Source organism: Rhamphochromis sp. 'chilingali' (assembly GCF_963969265.1).
Source record: "Rhamphochromis sp. 'chilingali' genome assembly, chromosome: 22".
Classification (NCBI taxonomy): Eukaryota; Metazoa; Chordata; class Actinopteri; order Cichliformes; family Cichlidae; genus Rhamphochromis; species Rhamphochromis sp. 'chilingali'.
Window position 1 is genome coordinate 25,331,573 of NC_137950.1, and position 19,904 is coordinate 25,351,476.

Consider the following 19,904-nt stretch of genomic DNA (forward strand, 5'->3'; position numbering starts at 1 on the left):
TCAAAACTCCAGACATCCAGAGGCCCCCAGAACACAAGAGACCAAGGAAGACCAACAGAGGGGCAGCTGCGCCACTGTCCCAGAAAGAGCTGAGGAGAGTCCCAGATGAGGGCTCACTCAGCAGCCGCGGAGCAGAAGCCAGGGGGAGTTGCAATGACGCGCCCGTGAGCTCCGCCGGCAGCCAGCCGTGCCTGAGTGACCGAGCCCCAGGCCGAGAGGCCGGGGGCACCCCACCTCCGAAGTGGCCCGAGCGAGCCCCAGGCTCCAGGCCCCGATATGCGGCCGCCAAGGAGTGAGCCGGTGTGTACCTGGACGCCCATCCCCGGACACAAAGAACCACCAACGAACCGATGTCTGAGGGAGTCCGCCACTGGCAGGGGAAGTGGTGGTAGGGGGAGATAGGTCTCCAAACCTTGGAGGGCCTGAGGTGTCCCCAGAGAGGTGGCGCCTGACACCCAACCTGACATATAGACACAGAAATACAGACACACACATATACAAACATCCATCCCACCCTCATGCTCTCATATGCACTTACTCCACACTCAACCAACGTGGAGACAGACATAAAGAGACGCTGTACACACGATCACACTCCCCAAGCGTACTCTACAAACCGGGTCTAGGTACCCTTGCCCCTGGAGGGGGGAACTGCACCCAGGTGGTGTTACCCTTTTCCCTGCGGTGGGGGGAGGCAGACCGCCCCGACTCCGCAGCAGCAGGGAGGCCCCACCCTCCAGACCGCAGTCGGACGGCCAACTCCTCCTCCTAGCCCCCCCGCTCCAGCAGGTCGCAGAGAATGGGGGTGAGAGAAGACTCCAAACCTCCCTCCACCCGCTCATTGTAGTGTTGATGCATGTGTGTTCTAAGGTGCATTTAAAACCCAGGAGGGCATGGAGCTACCTGCCAGAGAGCAGCAGGTAAGCGCATGGTCCCTCCTGCTAGCCCTCAATGTCTACGTGTATTTAAAATTGAGAGGTGGGCAACGACTTAAAATTGAGAGGTGGGCAACGACTGAGAGGTGGGCAACGACCGAGAGGTGGGCAACGACTAGAAATGGTCATTAAAAACAAAAATAATAACTAAAAATAATTACACAGTCACCGGGAAAGTGGACCTTTAAAAAGTCACAACCATTGTGTTTAACCCAATTCAGAATCTTTTTCTAATCCCAACCCTACCCAAGAAGATCCATGAAATGAGCCTCACTGCCCTCTGCCTCTTCTATGTGGATACTGACTACCTGTTTTAGGACGTTAATAGAAAAATATTTGGACCCTAAATTATATTCACATTTAGACTGTGTCCAGAAATCAATCATAAACTCATGTTAAGTATGGACAAGCGGTACTTGTAGTGCTTTGAAACTTGTTCAAAAAGGTTCTAAACTGATCTAGTTTTAGCATCTCACAAACCGTACTTGAAGGCAGCATCGTCTGCGCGTGCAACTACCATCATTCTCATATCCAGCTCCCGTCTGACCGCTGGCGGGGTGTGTCTCCTGGAGATAGCGGTGGCGAAATGAACCAGCGTCAAGTGAGCATCAAACAGACAATATTGTACCGGAACTTGAACCTGTATTGATGAAAATAAAAGTACTGGCTTGCCTTTAACTGTAATTAAACTTTTAAATAAATGAATTTGAACTGAAAGACATCGACAAATCTGCAGAGTGTGAGATCACAATTTAAACTAAACTTGTAAAAACTTAGATTTTTGTGCTACATGTGCATTAGAGTTCAGTACTTATTTAATAAGAACTCACATTTAATTGTTCTTTTCACTCGAAGGGTGTGTTTGAGGCCATTGCTCTATGCAGGACAGTCAGTTGTTACTGCCGAGACAGTGGAGATACGGCTTGAATCACTGTCCCTGCCAACTGCAACCTCTTCCTTTGGAGTACAACAAGGGTTATTAAGAGATCCTCATATCTTATTCTTTGCAGAAGTACGTTTCAGGATTTAATACTGTTGCACAAAAAATAAAATGAAACTGAAACCCTACTGCAGATTCTTTCAGAAAAATAGAATCTTCCAAAACTCCCACTAATATTCAAAATGTCATTTTTTCTACATAGTTCTATCTCAGTAATCAGGGTTCCTTGTTTCTGAAAGGTAAAGGCCATAATGGGCTGCAACTATCTGTTGATCTCCCCACCCAAGAAAAATTACATTTTAAATGAAGAAAAAATAAAGTAAAAACAATAAACATAAAAATAACATTTAATACAATGAAATGAGACCCAAAACTGAAAAAATAAGGGGGGGTATATTGTCACCCCCCCAACTACATTTATAAGAAATATTAAGTCGCCTGAAAAAGAACAATAAAAACTAAAAGACCACAAAAGAAAGTGTAAAACTGAAGAAAGAAAAGCAAAAAAAAACCAAAAACACAAGCAACGATCAAACTGAAATAAATCTATAAATAAGAAAAAATGAAGAAAAAAAAGATATTCAGTATGGGGTTATAATCTAAAATATATGCAATTGAAAAAATAACACAAGAAAATTAAACAATAACTTTCTAAATCTGGTATTTGATGTTGAAAAAATGCACTGAAAAAGTAAAGAACAAATCAGTTTTTAGGTTTTTCATTCAAAGACATGTATCTTTTACTTTGAAAGTGTGACCGGAAGTCCGTCTCAAAGCTGCTTCGCACTTGTCGCCGACGAAGTGTGAAGCTGTAGAGCTCGCGCCTCTTCAGACTCAGACACCTTGGAGACAAGAAGACAGCGCGAGCACGACTCACACGCGGACGTATAAAATGCTGTTGAACAACGAAACCAGTCTGACGAGTCGGGCTCTGGCTAAATTCTAACATTACTCTGCGAGCAGAAGAAGAGCCATGAAGAAACACCTGAGTCCTACGAAACAGCATCAACAGCCGCAGCCGCCACCACCGGCTGAAGTTCCAGCCTGCGAGGTGACCGTCCAGCAACTCAACGAGCTCCTGTCCGACGGCAACGGCTTTTACAGCCTACCGACACAGCACTTCAACGAGGTCTTTCCCAGGATATACATCGGTAACGCGTGAGTCATTCACCATTGAATCTAACACGTGATGCCGTTGTGACACTGAGAGACACTCCCTACACATACTCCGACCAGACGCGACCATGACAACGGTGTCGCATGTCGGTTAGCACGCGCGCACGAGCGGTGGTCCTCCGCTGTCATCATCATGGAGGAAGCGACAGGCGGTTGTTGACAACAGATAACCCCGAAATACTAGCCTGATTTCAGGGAGAAGTCATTAGCCAGACAGTTGATTAACAGATAACACTGCAATATCACGACTATCTGTCAATATATAATATTATTGTTATTATTGTTATTATTATTACAAATCTACGTGTGATCCTCTTTACCTTTAAAGCAGAGGAAACCAACAAATTCAGAACACGAAGGACGAAACTAAAGAGGTGTTTTTACTCAATGAACCCCTCTCTGTCATTAGTATCATTGCCATGTCTTCATCAAGCCGCTCCCCTTTCAGTCCCGCTGGGCTGCAGGAACACAGCAACCGTCACCACTCTTCCCCCACCCCCCATCTTTCATTTATTATATGAAAAGAAGAAAAACATTTTCTCTCAGAGCAAATTGTGGAAAAAAAGAGATGTGAATTCTTAGTCTAAATTGTGAAGATGCTCTTTAGACAGGAATAAACAGGAATCTAGTCAATTCATGTCATATATAAGTTAATTCAGCAGTGTCAAACACATTTTATCTCTTCCTATTAAAAAGGATTTCTTGCTCCCCACCATAACCAAGTTTTTGCTCATATGTCATTGTGTGATCTTTTGGAAACTCCTGCATATCTCTTTAGGCTGGCGCTATGTTAATAAAATTATATTGCATTAATTCCTTTGTTTACTTATAATGTTAACAAGTACACTCACCTAAGGCAAATGGAAACTGCAAATGACTGCAGCTAAGATACTAAAAGGAGGTCATGTGTCACATTCCTTGCAGAAAATGAATTCATATTTAATATTTTTCCTGCCAGGTAACTAATTAATCAGGTAATCTCCCATCTCTGTAAAGAAATGTGACGTATATATGTGTCTTTCTCACAAAACACAACACAAAATTATTTGCAAATACAAATCTGTGCATTAAATAGTTGATTGTAAACATCTATTGGAAAACGTCTAAGACTGAACACAGGCACAAACCAGACCAGTGCTTTCTTTGTGCATAATCAAATCATGGAACAAAGGTAATAGAATTAACTTAATAGCAGCAGTATGTTTTTTTTTTAAAATTTATTTCTTCCTGTAAGAGATGCTGTGCACACACACACACACACAGACCCACACATGCAGCGTATATGGAGTATAATGTATATTTGTTTATTAAACAGGTCTGCAGCTGAACCATAAATCCATGGTTGTTTGTTGACTTGGTGCTATTGGCTTTGTAATGAACATGCTGACTGTTTAGGAATTTACTACCCAGTGTTCCAGTAAAGCCAGTTCAGATTGTGTATGAGATGTACTGTAAAATCTTCCCACTGAACCTAGAGATAAACAGAGACGGTCCTCGTCTCACTACTGGTATTGCTATTTTGGGCTTTTTCTTTGCCTGTAATAGCTCTTTTACAATACACGCATCGCAGCTCTGAACTTTTCCAGACCTTATTCGACACAGCTGCATGTGGGGCTGTTGAATTTACATTAATGTGTTTTAATCTGCCAGTTCTTTACTACAAATGTAAGTTATAGTCTGGTGAATTTAAAATGAATGCGTAGAAATCATCTATTTTATATCTTACATGCTCTATCCTAAGAGCTCCCTTGCCTAAACCATAGTATTTCCAGTAGTGATAAAGTGGACTGTCTCCTACTGTGTGCTGCATGTGAGAAAAAGCAATATCAGATAATATCCTGAACTGATTCTTGCCAGTTGCATATGCATAGTTTATGAATATTTTATGCACAAATCTGTGATTCCCCAATGTTTTCTTACCTGATTTGGTTGTTTGCATGCTGTGAGGCAGTTATTAATACTATAACATCTCCTGTGGCAAAATTTTAATTTATTTACCAATAAAGCATTGTTACCTAGCAAGAAGTTCCTGAGTTCAATTACACCACCAGGCCTGGGTCTTTCTCTGTGGAGTTTGCATGTTCTCCCCATGTTTGCTTGGGTTCTCTCCGGATACTCTGGCTTCCTCCCACAGTCCAAAGACATGTAGTTAGTGAGATTGGGTTAATTGGTAACTCTAAATTGCCCATAGGTGTGAATGTGAGTGCGAATGGTTGTCTCGCTATGTGTTAGCCCTGCAACATAGTGGTGACCTGTTCAGGGTGTACCCCGCCTCTTGCCCTAAGACAGCTGGGATAGGCTCCAGCCCCCTGTGACCCTGACAAGGATAAGCGGAAGAGGATGAATGGATGGATGGATGAATTAATTGGTTAGCACCATCAACAAGGAGGTCCTGGGTTTGAATCCACCTGAACAGAAAGCTGGAACCTTTCTGTGTAAGGTTTGCATGCTCTCCCTCTGCATGTGTGGATTTTCTCCAGTACCTCTGTAATTTGAAATTGGCTGTAGGCGTGAATTAGGGTTGGGCGATATGTAAAAAATTTTCCAACCGGCAATCGTCAGTCCAGTAATCGACAATGGGCAATATATTCGCGCATGCGCAGACTTGATGGGCGGAGCAATGTAATCATGGGGGGACTGATTTGCGCGTTTACAACACAGAAGAAGTCCAAACATGGACGAACTAATTTCCCAAAAAATTAGGGCTGTCAGCATTAAGGCGTTAATGCAGCATTAACGCGGCTATCACGATTAACGCAATCAATTTTTTTAACGTGCTCAACCCATCTGGAGCGCAGAACAAACAAACTTTGGACAAAATGCCCGAAATACGTTGACAGAGACATTTCAGAGATTCTGACTCAGTCTGCGCTCCAGATGTTAATTGTTAATTGCATTAGTCGTGATGACGGCGGGTTAACGCTGACCGCACTAAAAAAAATTATGAAGTCGCCAATTTGGGATTTCTTTGGCTTTAAACCAGATGAAAGAAGTAAACCTAAGGATCTAACCAAAGTGGAGTGCCGCTTGTGCAGACGTACACTGTGAGCAAAGGACTCTAAACACGACTAACTTGCATGGACATGTACATGTCCGCCATCCGCCTGAGTATGCTAGGCTATCACCAGCTTCTGCAGGTCCATCAACAAGCATTTGGGTGCACTCTGAGGAGGGTGCATTTGCTTGAAGATAAAAGAGGGTGCTGTTAAAACAGCGCTACTATTTTTTTTCTGTTTGACTGCTTCTATTAGCGCCATCATTATTAGCAAAGTTACTCTTAAACACCTTACTGTTGTTACTCTTATTCCTCGACTGGTTGGTGAGTGGTTGCTGGCAGTCTCTAGGTGAAACTGGTCACAATAATGGTCCTTTGGTCATTACCAGATTGCCACAGTTTTGTGTAGTTTGCATGAAAAAGTGGGCTAATTTGCAAAAAACCTCTTTATGTGTTTAAAGTGTAATTTTGTTGCTATTAAAGAAACAAATTTAGTTTCTTTTGCATATATTTTGCTGTGTGGTAATGTATACCAGCTTTTACAGAGCAGCTCTTAATGCCACCTTTATGGATTTGTGGTAGAGAGAACAGATTCAGGGATGCCTCAAAGAAACTTGTGGGTTCAATCACTGCCAGTAGAGTGGTGGAGGAGCCGAGCCGGACAGAATACAAGCACATTACTGTAGCTCAGTGCTACAACACAATCAATCTGGATGTGCCAATCTGTCCGGCCAAGTCTCCAAACAAAGTGCTGGCAGACCTGCGCTCTGCTGAAGCTGATCAGAGAAAACTGTCAGCATGAAAGAGCGACTCTAAAGTGCTCTCAGCTTTATGACTTCTTTTGTCGAAGAGATTTTGATGTCTGATGAACAAACTAGGTTTGAGTTTTCGGTGGGGGGTAATTACTGAGCTATTTTATTTTAAAGCATATCTTAGAGCTTAGAAAAGCTTGATAGGACAGTGTAACATAATGTGATATTACACATATCTCAGGCAGGGAGAGCCGGTATTGATTGTTGATTAAAGGCTATGCCTTGTCCACAGTTTCCACCTCTGGGACCCAGTAATCCTCCCTGCTCATCTCATTAGTTGTACCTCGTTATAAATCAAATTATGTAGCTGGCCGGTAGAAATCCATTGGATGAAAACCAGTGCATCTATTAACACAAGACTAGCATGTGGTGCATCTCGCATACGCGTTTTTTACGGCGCTCGACTTAAATTAGAAAGAGATCTGTCCTTGAAAATGTTCATTAAACTTTCTTATCATAGGTACCCTCAGGAATTGGACCCATTAACCATTTTTAGGCTTTGATATACAGTTGCCTGTCAGATTTTAATTTTTTTAGGTCAAGACACAGTTTCATTTACATAATAACTGTTCATTTAAGATATACAGTAGTCACTCATGCTGACATTTGTTGGGAAAATGTACAGCATTGCTTTCCCTTCTTTATTTTAATTTAATAGAAAAATCAGGGATACTTATACAGCTGCCAAAAAACATCCCATTTTCGTACTCTGTAAGGATTTAACATTTTCAACAGACCATTAAATTGTAAGTTCATATTTTTTTTGTACATACATACATTCGCTCATTGTGCATCACTTTAAAGCTCACAGCTAGTCGCTTGGTTTCCTACTTAACCCTCTAACTTATTTATTACCTGTTCATTTGTCAATTAACAGTATTCCTCACTCTCATTGGTAGTTGCATTCAATTCTCAGATTCCGCCCACTTCACAATCACAAGAAATTATTTTGCCTGTAGTTACCTGCCAATTGCCCATTAATACAAGTTTTCTTAGTCTTTGAACTCAACTGGAGTGACAGTTCTTTCCTACGTTGGTGTTTTGACCACACATCTGCATTTGTTGAGTCTTTCTGCTGATTTATTCAGTTCTTTCACTTAAAATAATGTATACAGCAGACACTCAGTAAAAGTTTAAAGTCACTAATTCAATAAACAAGATGTTGACTAGAGCAGCACTTGTGTTTATTGAACTAGTCAATGTTTGCATCCATAAATGGATTATGAGTCTACTTTGCCAGCTTGCAATGTTTTCAGTTCAGTTGTAGTCAGCACTCTTAAACCACGGTGTGCAGCTTAGGGACTTAAGGTGTGGTTGTTTGCTTTGAGAAACGCTCTGGCTCTTTGTGAAGCTGGTCTTTAATAATGGATGTGTTGGGACTGCAGATCCCAGGGTAAGTAGGCCGGGACAGGCCCGGCAAATAGGAAGGAAGCCATCGGCTGTGAACCCAGTTGAACCTACTGTGCCTCTGCATTGTGTTGTGTAGAAGTACAGTATAGGCCTTTACACACTACTACCCTTTACACACAAAGAGATACGCATGCCTACGCTTTACTTGCTTCACTTTTTTTTGCATTGAAGTGCTCATAGTGTGCATGCATATTGAATCATTTATGAGCACTAGCTTAGTCTAAATATACACAGACTTTTTGTGAATGAAATGAAGATATTATTAATGTGTAGCCTGGATTTCTGAATCTCTGCCCTGTAGCTACGATGCTAGCAGACAGGCTGCTTCATCCCTCCTCCTTTGGTTGCAAAGTAACATTGTAGCAGAATTTCTTGTTAGGTATTGGGTTTTGCAGCCTCCACCTCTAGGGAGCTGCCCAGGGTCACCTCACCTTGCCTCCAGGCTCACGTTGACGTTAAGCCTGTATAGTAAAGCTTTGTCAGAGTGAACGATTTACAGATTCGTGAAAATGGTTTTAAAATAAAAAACAATACATATATAAACTTATATCATGAATAGTATTTGTAAGGCAGGCTACGAGGTCATTATTGATCTTAATTAAATGATCTTGATAAAACTGTCACTCTTGTCCTATTTTGGGGTGACCGTGGCTCAGGGGGGTTGGGAAGCGTATCTGTAACCGGAAGGTCGCCGGCTCGATCCCCGGGCTCTCTGTCCTGGTCGTTGTGTCCTTGGGCAAGACACTTTACCCTATCGCCTACACTGAAAAAAAGGGACTGGCCATCTCTTGGATTTATGTAAGCATCTTGCATGTATTTAACACAATTGCCTCATGTTTTAAAGTTAAATGTAACTATATAGTGTAAAAACTACATGATATGCAGAAAGGGTGTATTAAATTGTTCATATCATGTTCAGGTGAAGTAAGTCAATAAGATAGCAACGTTAAATCTCGTGAAACCATGCGTGATTTCATCTCGCGGGCTTTGGATCGTGGTTTAAAAAAGGCATCCATCTCAGTCAAGTCGAGCAGCCAACTCTACGTTTTTGGTATGTCTTGATTTTTTGAATTAATATTTACCATATTTCAGCCAAATGTAGTTAAACGTCTAGAGTGTCGCCATGTAACATGCTAAAAAAGAGCCGTTAGCTTATTTGCTGTTTTATCTGTTGTCAAAGAATTGGCGCTTTTTCATTTGAATTTGTCTTTGGCACAAGAGCCGTAATATCACATTAAACCTAATTACGAGGCACTCATAACATAATTTGGTTTTCTGTGTGAATAGATTTGCCAACTGACTCTTCAGTTACATTGTGTATTTACTGCACCATGGTGTTAGTGAGATTTTGGACATTGAACAGCTTTAGCTAATATCATCAGCGGCATTATGCTAGCTTACATCCCTACCCCTCCTGGCCTCACCTGCTGTCCTTTTGTTTTTGTTTTTGTTTTTTTTGCTGCACATTGAGAGACGACCTCTATTCTGCATTTCACCAGGAGTCAGCTGATGGATTGTGGGTTCAAGGTGTTATGGTAAGAAAGTATATTCTATTTTCGTTTCTGTAACTTAATTATAATGGGTTTTTTATAATTATTAGGTGCATGCATACTCACCCTATTAATACAACTGAGAAATCCAAAATCTGCCATAGGTTTAACTTATACCTGTATGTATTGCCAGAAAGGTGATTACTGGACTCGCATTAATGCACACTTGAACTGAAATGAGGTTGTAACTTGTGGGTTGTTGGGTTGCAAATCAGAAACAAACATCTTTGGATTTTTTTAATCCCATAAGATCTGGAAACACAGTTTTTATTCAACAAAACATTACTGATTAACCAAGCACAGTGCCTGCTGTTATTTCAAAATAATTTTATGTCATTTCAGATAAAATGCAGCATTCCAGTGCATCCCAACCATGCCTTTACAGTCAAGGTTTCTGACGGAGCTGAGTTTCTCTCTGACAGTCTGCTGAAAGTGTTTGCAAAGTGATCGGGGGAACAGGGCACAAAGCTAAAGGATGTAGCTGCCATTATGACAGTAAGAACTTTAAAATTCTTTAACTACAAAGTGTATATGTATTGCATTAGGTCAGTAAAATTTTTATGCTACATCCATTGAAACAGTCAACTATTACCTGTGAGTACTGATTCCACTAAAAGGATGCCATAATTTTCGTCATGCATTTACTGGCCCACTGAGAAAAATTTATCTTTTTTTAAAAATAAATGTTCTGGAAACTATATATCCATAAAGTTGATGTCAAACAGGAACTTTTGATATTGCTTTGTAGATGCTGGTGTTGCATGTTGACTGGTTTAAAAAGTCAAGAGTTTTTGTCTGGGATCATTTTCTTCTGTGCTACTGAAAAGTTCACAAATCTCTGTTTTCTTTGTTATAATAGTCAAGGATGACATTAATGCTCGGAGTCCCTCATCAAAGTGCTCCGCATCTGTGTGAAAGACAATTGCAACATCTTGGTGCAGGAGTTCATGGTGAGTGTTTTATGAGTAGATTGTGGATTTGCAACCTTTAAAAATGCATTTAGTTATCCACTTGATCCTCATTGGACTGGTTAGGACCAGTAGTCCTCTTTAATAATTTGAAGTTCACATGAGGCCTGGTAGTGAACTCGGCCACCGGCCCTTGAGGCCCCACCCCCACCCCTGTATTAGGGGTCACATCAGTGTGAAAAAACTTTAAATTTGTCATTCTAATGAACAAAGGAAAATCCCACCAGTATTTACATTAGCTTTTGTTTGAAAAAAAAAAAAAAAAAAGACCAACTGACCAACAGCTAACCAAATTGTGGGGCTGAAAGTCTAAATTCTAACATCTTCTGAGTGACATAGCCTGGATTTCTGATGGGCCGGTGTCTTTCTAACAAAAACTAATGTAAAGCATTTGAAATTATTATGTTTTTCACCCTCTCTTAGAAACTCTGTTAGACCATGAATGGCAGCATGGCAGGCCACTCTTTGGCTATAGCTATTTACTATGTTGCTTGCATTGGTTTAAATTACTCTAACATTAGAACTGGTAGATTCAAAAGAGATGAGTTTAAAAAGGAATCTTAAAGAAATGTTTTGTGTTTAACCAGGACTTGACTGAGGCCACTGCACAGATTGCGAAAACCACAATGAACATCTGTCTCCAGAGATGCGCCAGGCAATGACTTTTCTGATGTTGTTCTTCAAGATCTGGATAACGTGACCTTTGCAGTAGCCATGCTGTTTGGACCTTTTTTATTCCTTCAACATGAGTTACCCATCACAACTCTGCTACACTTTTGAGGTGATTCAATGGGTGGTAATGGAGTTGGATGCAACTCAGCTCTCAAGAAAAGCTCACAACTAAGACAAAACTGCTCCTGCAACGAAGCTCACTGTTATGCATGTGAGGTGACCAGCTCTAGGTGAGAGGACATTTAAATCTCACACTTGTTCTGCTGCATTTTTGAAGCTCAATTCCAGGAATGGATCGCAGGGTTCATTTTTATATACTCTGCAACTGCCATGAGGACGAGCTGTTTTTTGTTGTTGTTTGTTTTTCCTTTTGCTCTGTACAAGTTCTGTTTGTCTGTTTGGCAGCATTTTTAAATTTCTCTTTGTATTTTTTCTTTCTTTTACTAGTGAAGAGATGTAGCGTGAACAGTTATACAGTCTAAATATCCCATATGGGTCGTGTGAAATGGTATTTTCAGTTTCATTCAGTTGAAGTAAAGAACGTTGAATATTTCTAAGTGTGCTGTTTTGAACCAAGATGTCACAGTATGATCAGTGCTGTAATTTTTGACAGTCACTGTATCAATGTTATTTTTGCGTCTCTTGAATAAAGTTTTTGACCTGCAAGTGCTAATTTCTTTAGTTATTGGGGTAAAATGGGTAGTGTTAATAGGAAGGTGTTTGCCAATTCAGTAACCTAATTTAATGTTAATGGAAACTAACATTACCTCAAATTGTTTAGTTATAATTGTTGTTTAACTGAATCTTGATGTCAGAGGCCTTAAATAGAATGTTTTGTATTGTTCTTTCCCAACATTTTTCAAAAGAAACAGTCTAATTTCTTTGCTGCGATTGATTCCAGAGAACACGGAAGAACTGACATTATTTAACTGTTGATTTATATAGATTCAGTAGAGGAGTAATGTCAGTTTAATTCTTTACCTACTGCAGTGAAATTAGACATGTTGTTTTGAAAGGTTACTGGTGGATGCCAGCAACCATCTTGGAAGAGAACAATACAATCTGTTATAAGGCCTCCATTTGAAAATTGTGTATTTGATACTAGAATATAATAGCAAAATGTAATTTGAAGATAACATGTAGTATTTAAGTGACCAAGTAGTATTGGGTAAAAGTTATTGAATCGTGTTGGGATAACGTGAGAAAATTGTGAAGGATTAAAATATTCCAAGAGCTCAAATTACTTCATCAAAACATGTTTAAGTCACATTTTATCAACACAAATTGCACAGGTTTATTGAACATGAATAAATTGTGTTAATTTAACTCAATTGTTTAAGTTGCTGCCAAAGCAAAACATCTGTGTGCAACAAATGTCCACCATTGAATTAAGTAAATCCAACAACATATTTTTTTCAGTGTACTGGTGTTGGCCAGAGGGGCCGATGGCGCGATATGGCAGCCTCGCTTCTGTCAGTCTGCCCCAGGGCAGCTGTGGCTACAACTGTAGCTTGCCTCCACCAGTGTGTGAATGTGAGAGTGAATGAATAGTGGCATTGTAAAGCGCTTTGGGTTCCTTGAAAAGCGCTATATAAATCCAATCCATTATTATTTGCTATGGATCCCTCACTTTTCTATGTGTTATACATAAAGTACACCCCTTTCCTTTACAGTGTCAATTTCACCTCTTTCTAGAAGCACCTAAAAACATGCTTGCTGTTTAGTTCAGCTCCAGATGAGATAACTAAATGAGAGAATTCAATTAACAAGCTATGTCTAAAATCATAATGAGAAAACTTTATTGTCCATTGCAGTGTAGTAGAAATATGTCTTAAGCATAAGTGTATGCAAATAAAACTGCAGATATATGAACAAAAAACTTTATAAACAACACATACCAAGGCAGAATTATTACTCACAAAGTTTAATCTGTGGAGAATTGACTGGTGCCTTTATTTCTGGATTTCTCAGAGTCTCTCACCCATTTTCACTCCATTGTCACTGTGCAGATTTCCTAAGGCACGCGAGCTTCCACCTGGGGCTTTCTTCGCCCCCCAATCTGTAACTCCAGACATTTAGTGATGGCAGCAGGCTGGCAGGCTGTGTTTATAGCCATAAAAACACCACAATGTCAAGAACCACCTCTTTTTTTCCTTTTATTTGTTTTTAATTTTATTTGCATTTAAAAATAAGGTCAGGGTAAATGAAATTCAAGAACTGCATCAGGCTTATTAAGTTAATGATTATTCATGTCAAATTATCACCATAATATCAAACAAAGTAATCTTTAGCAGACTTATGACCAATGAAAAATTATGTCTGGCCTCCAAAACAGCTCACACTAATTTCAAAGTATATTTGATATTATTTGTGGTAGTCTTCATGTTCCTCCAGGTAATTTCCTGTTTTACTTTGAAGTTTAGTTGTTTAGATGTGCCTTATTTTGGTTTTAATTCATGCATTTGTTCTTTTCCCTCTTTTGTGATTGTCATTACTTTCACCTGTTTGATTGCATCCACCTGTGTCCTGTTCCCACCTGTCTCTTAACATCATTCACCCTTGTGTACTTTTATAAACCTGGCTTTCCCTTTAACTTTGCCACATTTTCTTCCGGCTTCCTGTACCTATTTTTTGGACTTCTTTTTAGCTGTTGGACTTTCTGTATTTTTAGATTCTTGTATTAACTACTTTTTTCTCTTTTTGTTTTTTTTCGCTACCCCGTGCCATGCACTTGAGTCCAAAATCAAAACTTCCTTAACACAAAAATTTCTCTAAGAATCAGTGACATTGCATAAATACTTATACTGTAGCTGCAGTGTTTGTCCAGATGCTTACCAAAGCTTTGGTGTTATCAGTTCTCCTCATGTCCCATGCCTAGCTGTGATCTTGTTAGATCAGCTGCTCTCAATGCCAGCTAACATACGCTCATGGCTCAGCTGATAGGTTTCATTGCATCCCATTGACAAATCTAACATAAGATGTGCTATTTGCACTGCTTTGCTATGCCCATAGGTGCTGGTTCTTCTGCAAGCTACTTTGAAACCCACCTCCAACCACTCATCACTAAATCACCAAATACAAATGACTGCAGATAGAAGTAGCAGTCATCTTATAAATATAGTAATCTTTAATGAAATATATTTTGCTTGCATCATAACTTTGCCATATCATTGTACAACAGCTTTTATATACTTCCAGTTTTCTTCTCCATTTCTATTTCTTTCTTCTATTTTTTGTGTTTTCGATTATGTGCAATTTCTTTTGTTTTAAAAAATTATGTGCAATTAGTGGCACTAAATGTACCATAAACTTGGAATACAACTTATAACCTAAATACGCAAGGAGGTTTTTTGTTCAGAATCAATGGGCAGTGCCTTTGGCCAGGTTGGATGTGGATGCAGGCATTGGGCCAGGCAGGCTGGAGCAGCCAGAAGCTTGTACTGCTTTGTTATGGTTTGTTAGCTGTGTGGGACTGTTTGCTTTGTATGGGTCTAATGTGCAATAACGCAGCTCTAAAAGGGGATGTGTATTAGAGCAGGAGGTAAGCAGAAACAGATTCATTGTTTCCTGGAAGTAGGGTGAATGATGATGGAGGTGAAAATACTGGAGCAGAGCTGTCTGAGAATAGAGAGATTGTTCTTTTTGTCTGTTGTCCTACAAAAAAAAAAAAAAAAAAGACAAATACATCAGAGTCTGCAGACTGAAAAATGGACACCTTTATAGGTCCTCAGCAGTTTCAAATGGTGCCCATTAGAGCTGGATTGGACTGGTTGGTGAAGAGGGTAGTACACACTGCTGTATGAAAACCAACCATTACTGAGAAAAAAGACTTTTTGGGGGGGACTATAATCGAACTCACAATGGCTGATGCTTTAGACACTCAAATAGCCAAATTTTCTTATTTTTCTTATTTTCAGCACAGTACAACAAGCTGTGCTTGTGTTACAGACATAGGAGTAATGCTTACTGACAATGAACCTCTACTTAGATATTCAAGAGAAATAAATAAAATAAATGATCTAAATGATTCCAATATTCATTCAATTAAAACATTTCAGATATATTAATCGTATTAGAGCGCTTCATGCGCCCCACAGAATGTAGGCAGTATTTTAACAGACACCCAAGGATGTTTAGCAGTTTTTTTTTTTTTATCCATCACCTTGACTTCACTTTGTTTTAAACTGCTCAGTAGCTAGCCCAAGCCTAACACTGGTTTACATTACACTGACCAGGTCACTGTTGTGGTGATTACCTGAGAGTCTCATTCTGTAGTGTGGACTGCAGCCGGTAACAGGAGTCCTTGTTGTGATTCTGTAGGAAATCCTGAAATAAATGCGGTTATTTTTCAAAAACAATTATTCCAAACCTTCAAAATGTAGTGCAAGTCTGGCCACACAGTTTACGTTAGCTAGATGAATATATAGGGTAACTGAAACTGTTACTTTAGTGTTTAATGAGCACATGTGCTACCGTTAACATGAATGATGGCATGTTAGTGAATTGTATTACATTATTAAATTAAATTTTTTAATTTTATTTTAAATTTATCACTGCATATTTGTTTTTCTTTTCTCACTTCTACCATCTGTAACCTTTGAAGCACTTTAACCCTATAATGCCCGTTGTATCATATTTGATATGAGTTTCTGAGACCTCTAGCTCATCAACATGATCAATACTTGACATAATTTCAAAATGTTATAGACAAAACTAAAATTAACACTGTTGTTAACAAAAAGTTGCAAAAAATGCCCAATGTATTCTATGCGATACAGAAAATATATAATAAATATACAATAAAAATATATCATACACAACATGATATAGCAAAATAAATTGTGGATTTTGTTATAAGGGTTAATAAACATCTCAGTTCCAAAAAAATCTGAATTTTCTGGCTAGTTTTTTGAAGGGTTGGGTCTTTCAGGGTTAAACTGGAAAAAAAGTTGCTGAGCGATTATAGGTTTGATTGATATTTGTAATTAGACCTCGAGTCATGAGAACTCTACTTTGGAAATAAGTTGAGACAAAAGGCACTTTAATGTGACTTTTGTTTGAAAAATCAGTACGAGGGAGCTGCTTTTGTCTCCCAGCAGATACTCAGTATTTGGCTGTTCATCAACAGATGCAGCGAAACACTGTGTGCTGCATGTGGTGTTATTGCGACCTGTTTGTCAAAATACCACTTTAAAAAAAAATTGTGCTGACACACTGCTTTGCTGTATCTGTCAGGTGCTGTTAGTACTGTTATTTGTCTCAGATGTCTTGTTCTGTGTCTGCACATTCATCATTTTATTTCAATTTCAGAGGCTCTGTGAGTTTAGTCCAGTGCCTCTAAATTGAAATTAAATTGTAGACTGGTAAGCATATTTGATCAGTTTTTTCATCTCTGATCATTAACCTCTTCTCGCCTTTGCAGGTTTGTCGCTCAGAATACAATGCGTCTGCAGAAACTTGGTGTGACACACGTCTTAAATGTAGCAGAGGGCACCTCCTTCATGCATGTCAACACCAGTGCGGATTTCTACGCTGGCACGGGCATCACCTATCATGGCATCCAGGCCAATGACACAGAGCAGTTCGACCTCAGTGCCTTCTTTGAGGAAGGGGCTGATTTTATCGACAAGGCCCTAGCGCACAATAATGGCAAAGGTGGGGTTATTTTGTCGTTTATGTTTTATCTATTGGACTAAGGAGGTAAATGTTAACTCTTGAAATACATGTATTCATTTTTAGTAGAATATTAAAATAATGGCCATCAAACTTTTGTGTGCAAGTGATCTACCACTTAGCAACAAGTGTACAAAGTGGTAGGACATCCTAACACTTTGCACATATAACGTTGTTGACATTTTTTGCTTGATTTGTAAATGGGGGGGAAAAAAAAGAAGGACAGACTGTGGGATGTTTTTCTTACTTACGCTTATGTGCATTAAACTGTGGACTACAAGCTGTCCAGAGACCAAAGAACTTCCCGTTACAGTCTTGTGTAGCAAAGAAAAGCACCAAATTCTGTTAAATAGCTGTTTGCCAAATTTGTAGTCGGTTTCTTGAGAAAGCACAAAAATAATACATCATTTCTACATTCTTCAGACTATTTTTATTTAGTGAGGTCCTAAAAAGCTGTTCAGGAGCCATAACTAGAGATAACACCCACTCGATGTTTGAAAAAGCCCATTGTTTTCCCTCTATTGACTATATATGGTGCTAGGAAGTCTGTATGCTTATATATGCACAGGTAGAGAATATATTGATTGACTATATTACATTACATCAGTATTAGTATGTGTTAGTACCCCACAACTTGGGTAAAACTAGCACCTAAATATATCCAGCACTTCAAAGAAATGTATCCCTTATGCTGGATATTTATATTTATTTAACAAATGGGAGCACTATGCCTTTCTTACTTCAATAGCTCACACTTAAAAGTAATTTGCTCCAAAAGTTGAGACATGAAAACAAGTTCCTCTTGTTGTTTGTCTAACAAGATCCAGTCTTAGTTCCAGTCTTAGTACTCCTCATTGTTGTGGATCTTAAAGCAACAACAGGAGATAATCACAGTGGCCCTGAACACCTCTCGCTAAATCTGACACACTCATGAGTCCTGCTCCATATTCCATTACCCGATCACATCCCTGCACATCAGCATCGTCACAATGTTTGATGTGTAGCACACCTGTAAGATGTTAAACGGGTGCTGTAATACTTTGGGACTGTGTAAAAGAACAGAACAAGTACTGCAGTAAAAAGTTGTAAGAAAGGGGAAGATACAGAAATCACTAGGGAACTGAGTCTTGACTTTCATACAACTTCTAGGTCAGGCATACTATACACCATTTCAGGTGTGCAAACTTTGAATTTTGAATAGTACGAATCAAAAAGCAGCTGTTTCAAATCTGAAACCTAGCATCTTAATTCCCCGAATGTTTTTTGTCACTACAGTGCTGTGGTAAATCAAGAATGAAGAGCTCCTGTGGAGAAGAGCGCATAAGAGATTTAGCATGCCTCATCTCTGCTTGGTGGTTTTGCCGCAGTTTGACATTTGTGCATTGTGCCACATTAAGTGTGACATTTTGTGACCCTCAGCTGTAAGCTTGGAAAAGGTCCAAGGTCCAGGATTTTAATGAGGAACTGCACTAATGCATTGCTCCTGTGAGTTTTCCATAATGAAGACACAAGGTTACAGTGTGCAGATCTGTGTATTTTCCTCCAATCAACAGAAAACCAACACATTAAAACTGCAATGATAAAAAGTAATTTAACGGCATCAACTGTGGTGATATGGAGAAATGGTTGGATTCATTATCTAGAATTAAAGTATGATAGATAATAATTTATGCTGGAATGTATATTTCAGACAAAATTTATATTTTTTAAATTAATTATTAATTTATTATTTATAGTTATTTAGCTTGACAAATTGAGGGCATGCAGGGGGTGGAGGGTGCTGCTCCGTCTGCGTAAGCAGCCATTGAGACTGTATCGGACATGCCTCCTTGCTTTGATTGGTTGTTTTTAATTTGGGTGTGGTAGTTTCTTGCAGATCACGTTTGAAGCACTGAGAGGAGCCTTAAGAGCCTGATGCTTTTTTTTTCAGTGGCTCATGCAATGCAATGAAAATGTGTTGCTGCACCGAGCAAGTGGCAGGACATAGTTTAGGAGCTTTTTTTGAACGCCATAGTTCAACAAATTTGGAGTGTGTTGCCAATAAAAAGGAGGCATCCTGCTGGAAAAACGTTTAAAAATTCTGCCTAATCGTTCTGTCCTCTGCAGCTCCATCAAACAGTACGCTGAACCTTTAAGGTCAAAATGATGGAATGAATACATGCCCATACTTTTGCACCATGCATGAATCAAGTGCCTGGATCCAGAAGGTTAGCTCAATCTGAATTCGTTTATATTTTCCTAAGAGCATCGGGATGAGTTTTTCTCATTTTAGTTAGATTTTTGAAGATATGCAAAATGTGGAAGTTTCTTCCCACGTCAAAATTCCTAGCTCCTGATATGATTTCAGATAAACTCCAGGAGTTGATCATTTCTTATTTGGGCCCTGAGAAATTGGTAGGCACATTTTTCCATAGAGCTGAGCATTGTCACTACAAACATAAAATTACTCTCATAAGTGGTGGAGGCATGCGTGGATTAATATACTGTGCATGTCCTCGTGGGGAACATGCACAGTTCCCCATGAGGAGCATTAACGTAAATATTTTTTTAATGTTGTAGCGAAGGGAACATGATTAGAAAACTGTTTAAATATTTTGTAATTAAATCGTATGTTGTTTCTGTAGATCCAGTGCCAACTGTCAATATGGTGGATGAATAGTATACAAATAGACAAAGAATGGGAGAAAGGGTCAGTCAGGGGGTGTAAAGTGTACATAGCTGTGCCAGTGCTGCAGTTCGGACTGGATGCTAATGCTGCTAGCTTGGTCTACAG

General features: G+C 39.4%; 1 protein-coding gene and 1 long non-coding RNA gene across 5 annotated transcripts in view; one reads left to right on the plus strand and one right to left on the minus strand.

Annotated features, from left to right (window-relative positions):
- LOC308390970 lies at positions 1-2,739 on the minus strand. The gene is made up of 3 exons (XR_013970538.1): positions 2,620-2,739; positions 1,766-1,892; positions 1-1,575 (listed from the first exon to the last, which is right to left on the minus strand). It is a non-coding gene; the product is annotated as an uncharacterized lncRNA (long non-coding RNA).
- Positions 2,697-19,904, plus strand: part of dusp3a (dual specificity phosphatase 3a) — a 27,572-nt gene continuing 10,364 nt past the window's right edge. The window contains exons 1-5 of one of the 4 annotated variants that reach the window (XR_013970535.1): positions 2,891-9,319; positions 9,740-9,803; positions 10,161-10,313; positions 10,678-10,768; positions 11,374-13,065. Coding sequence is in view for 1 of the 4 variants with exons in the window: in XM_080873377.1 (XP_080729503.1) it covers positions 2,849-3,033; positions 16,881-17,113 (418 nt within the window). In the remaining 3 variants the exon portion in view is untranslated. Of the gene's footprint in view, positions 9,320-9,739; positions 9,804-10,160; positions 10,314-10,677; positions 10,769-11,373; positions 13,066-16,880; positions 17,114-19,904 lie in introns of those variants that run through there. The other 3 variants (XR_013970537.1, XR_013970536.1, XM_080873377.1) reach the window with 3 other exon arrangements.